At 49.3% G+C, this 5044-nt stretch overlaps 1 protein-coding gene across 3 annotated transcripts in view; it reads right to left on the bottom strand.

Moving 5' to 3' along the window:
* LOC111262335 (uncharacterized) overlaps positions 1–5038 on the bottom strand; it is an 82095-nt gene extending 77057 nt beyond the window's left edge. For 2 of the 3 annotated variants that reach the window (XM_022836486.2, XM_022836490.2), the window contains exon 1: positions 2779–5038. In XM_022836486.2, the coding sequence (XP_022692221.1) occupies positions 2779–2781 (3 nt within the window). In that variant the 5' untranslated portion in view covers positions 2782–5038. The remainder of the gene's footprint in view (positions 1–2778) is intronic. The other variant, XM_022836487.2, reaches the window with a different exon arrangement.
* Between the last annotated feature and the right edge of the window lie 6 nt (positions 5039–5044).

The raw sequence follows: 5044 nt of genomic DNA, 5'->3' as shown, positions 1-5044 counted from the left end.
TATATATATATATATATATGTATATACACACTATTAGATGTACAGCTACGCGCTCTTCGCTACGACGACTGCCGCTGCTGCTGCTGCTGTTGATAATAATGACGATGATATCAGCGATGATGATGATGCCGCCGTCGTCGCTGCCGCTGCTGCGTGCCACCTTTACTACGACTATTACTCTCGCCGCTCTGTTCTACCTCTGCATCAGCTCGATAAAAGTAACGAAGGAGCGGACAACGTTCAAGCGTACGGAGGAAGGGCATCAATGACATCACCATGGAGCAGCAGCCTAGAATGGGAGCGCCGTTGTTAATACTACGCGTTCTGCTGTCGCTGCTGCTGCTGCTGCTGCTGTTGGCAGTGCAGCCGTCAGCGCCACTTCTGTCGGACCTACTGACGCCGCATGAATTCTTGTTGAAACTGCCACTGTTACAGCTGCTATTATAGGCGGATAGAGCCAGGAACCAAGTGAAGCGGGATAAACTAAAAGGCAAAAGATTGAATAAGATAGCATCCGATTTTTGCCAGCGTACTACATTCGGAGCAGTGGAGTGCGTCTGTTCTACTCGATATGAACACCTGGCATATTTGTATCTTTCGGGCGGAACACATCGCGACGACCTGACATCAACTTAAGCTCTTAATAACATTGCTAAGTTGAACTTCATCGAGATGACGCGAGCGACTTCATCGATGGGGTGCTAAAGTCAGAGAATAAGCATGAGAGGAAAGCTACAGCGCAATAATTCACGATCGCTCCGCAGCAAGGGTGTACTTCGTCAATATTTATACTATGATACGTACCCTGTACGTGGTCACGATGCGTGTTTCTGCAAATGTAACTTGTGCAGTATATGTGGTCGTTTGCATGCTCACTGCTTAATATAGATATAATAAAGTAATCATACATTGACCTTTGCTAGCACGTTGCATGCACGTGCGCCACCTGTCGCTGGCCACAGGTCGCGTGCTGCTACTGTATGGCGACACTCATTGAGCCGTTAGCGCTCCGGCCTTGTTCCTCCTGGAACCTCGGCTACCGATTGCATTTCAGGTGCTTGTATGTTCACGCCCATGTACACATGGGCATACTTATTTCTTGGACGAGCGAGCAAATTAGGATCGTATTGCAGTTAGGGATCGGTGCTGTGCGACTATTGTCCTCCGTTGTAAGCTACCCTCATGGCATGTAATTCCTTTTATTGCATATGTTAAAACTGTTGTGACATGCTCTGCGTTCCGCTTGATTTTTCCTGTTGTTTTTTGTGCACCGCTCTTGTTGCTGGTTTATAATATTTCGCTTCTCTTGCATTTATTTGTCTATCGATTTATTTATCCACACATTTATCAGTGCACTGATTAGAATACATACGGAATGGGTCGCAAATGTCGGAGACCTCGAAAAGCAGATGCTAGAAGAGAGCTGTGTAAAACTGCTCTACCAGTGATGACACAAGTGGTAGCGCTAATGGCTGTCGCCGCCAGATCTTTCACTGAAACCAAGCACCAACAACAATATCGACAACAGAAGTTGCAGGCTCCTGCAGGAGAAGTAGCTGCTTTGCTTCCCAAGTTTCAGCAGCAATAGCAGATTCCCATTACGCGTTTGTCCAGCCATATAGCAAACGGATTGTCTGAGCGAACGCCCCCTTCCTACCGCCCGTTTGGCCCGTGACGCTGATGAGTGTGTGCTTGCCACCTGCCAGTTTCCTTTATCTTTTTAGCTGGAGGTGACAGCTGACTGCTTGCTATTCATACGAAGGCTGAATAGTAGAAGCCGTAAGAGGTAAGGGTACACAAAGGCCAGGGTCAGACAAGCGCGCGAACAGGCGACAAAGTCAGTCAGCAGCAGCTGTAGCAGGGAGGCGGGCCGTCTCTACCGATATTGGCAGCGTGCGAAGTGAGATAGTCTTGCCGGTTCGTTCTTCACCACTGCTTGCTTAGTAGTCCGTCTGTCTGGCCGATGTCAGCTACACACGAGACAAGAGAGAGTGTGACACAGAAAGATAAATAGAGAGAGAGAGCGAGAGGGACTAAGCGAGAAAAGAGAAAGGGGTTGCAACCAACTGAGGGCCGAGGCGCAGAGTCGTACAGAGCGGGGTGAGTGGAGTAGCGCGTGTACCCGGAGCTCAGCGAGAGAGTGCCCGCCGGGGGTGCGCGCTAAATTTGTCGTCAAGGCCCGGCCCGTGCGAGTGCCGTGCATTGCCATGTGCCGGTAACACCATCAACAGTGCTACGTAGCCGCAAGCGTAAGAAAAGTCACTGTCTCTAGTACCGTCACGCGTCCTCCGAAACCCACCGATTCAGCTCGTACGCTCTGACGCCGAAAGCACAATAACAACAACAAACAATCGAAGTGGAACAGATGTATGCCGATCATCCAAACAGTGCCCATAAACAGCCAATAACGACGACGCGTGCATCACGTCAATGTCGTCTTGAAGTCATCCCAATATCGGACGCGGGCGTTGTTATAGAGTTGTTCTGTTCTACAGTGTTCAGCATTTAGAATACGTCGCGCAGTATCATGCGTTGCATGAAGCAAAAGCTTGTTAGGCAGAGTTCGACGTACTTCAGCGACTACATGCGACCGCGCGATGAGTCACTGTACACGGGTCAAGAAGGAAACAATAAACCAGGTTCTTGTGTGTTCACTAAAGCAATAACAAAACAACTGTAGGTAGTCAAATCATATATACAAATCGGGGTTATATATATATATATATATATAGATAGACGGGATTATTGTACCTTGCACAAATTTAACGTTGCACTCACCATGTTTAGGCGCTATCAGCTGACTATTGTCCTAGATGTAGCAGAGGTGTCCATGCTGTACCTGCGGTACACTGAGGTGTCACTGGGGTTGCTCTTGTTTGCGCAGATTTTTCCGTTATGCGCTGTTCTCCGTCTAGAATCCTCACTGTACACTTGCTGACACAAAGCGGCGGTGATGCTCGAACGGCTTAAGCAAAATCGAGACGGCCCACTGTGCGTTACTTTGCTCCCTGTACGTTTTCTGCACTTTTCATGTTACGCACTTGTGCGGCACCTCCAAACAATCCATTCAATCTAACTGGAAATCCACCCTAAGTGCAATCGCGACCGTATAACAATTATAGGCAAGCGATCCAACTAAACGAAAAAACGAGCCAAAGCACTGGTCAGCAGAGTTGACGACTTTTTGTTCATTGTCATTTCATTATTATATAACATATGACGAAGCCTAAGCAGCAGAAACACAAGGATAACAAGCAACGATCGATGAGATGATGGAAGCTTCGGTAACAACTGCAACAATAACAATTTACAATTAAACAATGTAATCCGTAACACGTCGAAGGGGATATTGCCTAGCCAATTGTCACTCACTATGAACTTTCTTCTATGCTGCTATAATATGCAACGACAAATGATGGGCCTTCTCCCGCGCGTTAATGATGGTTCGCTCAACTGGCAACCGTCTGGTCTGATGTTTTGACGCTTCCCACCCTTTAACTCCTCATCTAACTTGCAGTTTCCCTCATCCAGTTGCTTGTAGCATATAGCAGTATATAGTTGTAACAGGAGCAACAGCAGCAAGGGGGTCGTCGTCGTCGTTGAGCTAGATGTTTTCAACCGTACAACAATTAGCAAGACACGCCCGCACTCACACATCCGGCTGACGTCAATAGCAACATGTGTCCGCGTCCGCTGCAATCCTAACTAGTCGAACTCTTTCAGCTCGACGATTTCGAGTCGTAACTGCACCAACATCCCGTCAGCTGCGGCGGCGATGGTACCAACAGCGGCAGAAATGTCTCCTGAATGCGCAGAAGCGCGCGTTCCTGTACTGCTGCTGCTGCTGTCAATGCTGGAATCAACAGTGGCAGGAACAGTGGCACTAGTCGAAGAGGCAATGGCTACCAGCAACGACGGACAGCTCCAGCATACAGTAACAAGTGCAGGGCTGCTGACTCTAGTCGACTCTAGCTCTAGCTAGCTTCCCCAACTCGTCGAAAGCCCGCCTGACTGATTGGCCGACGTTAGACAAGCCAAGTAGCAACAGAACAAGCCAGGACCGGCTGCTGCTTGTTGTCTGCCTGGGTGTAAACTGGTGAGTGCTGCTGCTGTCGGCACGCAAGACAGCAGGACCCTTCCTCCTCACGAGGACGAAGACGATGACGTCGTCCTCTCGTGTCTTCCCAGTATGATGGTTATTACGAGCACCGGCACCACTACCAAAACTACTTGTACTAGTGAAGCCGTCGGCTACAACAACGACTTGCTGTGTTTTCAATAGCCAGCGAAACGGCCTGCGGGAGCCGACGAGTCACAACACGGCGCGGCGCGGCGCGGCGAGGCGAGGAGAGCGGGTCGGTACACACACAGCAGCGGCACCCACTCAGACTGGTCGCGCGCGAAAGCACACTACTGGCAAACGGCCAGCAACAGCAGCAAAATGGCAAGGGGCAGACCGAGGACTCCACGAACGGCTACTTATTTCAATAACAACGCCAGCAAACAATTTGATCCTTGCTTCAGGCAAGCTCTCCATTCACTAGATCTGCTACAGAATGCTGCCAAACTGTCAACGCTCTGATCTGCACTCACGCACTCTGTGTTGCTAACAGAGGACTTTGAAGTAGCAGGAACCATCAGTCGATCGTACGAGTGAGCGCCAATCGTGTCTGCGCCGGAGGCGACTTCTGAAGCAAACTATCTGACCCTCTCTACGTCGGGGCTTTCGGCAGTTTAGTTGCTTTTCTAGTACTGGTACTTCTGTGTTAATTAATGCTATTGCTACGCTTGTCGTCGTCGTGGTCGTCTACTCGTCTTAAGTGGATTTTAGCCTTCTGCTTAGGAGCTTTTCGATTGGTTCGGCTATTTAGCGCGCTGTCACCGTTTTTCCTGTCGCGTATGACGCCGATGCCGTCTATTCTGCGGTGAACTTATTCGAATATTATACTAGGATAGTAATGGTGATTGAAACGAATCAGACTGCGCAGGATCACCGGCGACCGTCTAGAGCAAATTTACCGTCGTCATCGTCGTCGTCGTCGTC

The sequence above is a fragment of the Varroa jacobsoni genome, unplaced genomic scaffold (genome assembly GCF_002532875.2).
Source record: "Varroa jacobsoni isolate VJ856 unplaced genomic scaffold, vjacob_1.0 scaffold_653, whole genome shotgun sequence".
NCBI classification, from domain to species: domain Eukaryota; kingdom Metazoa; phylum Arthropoda; class Arachnida; order Mesostigmata; family Varroidae; genus Varroa; species Varroa jacobsoni.
Note: the sequence above shows the minus strand (reverse complement) of the source record. Positions and strands in the feature narration are given on the sequence as shown.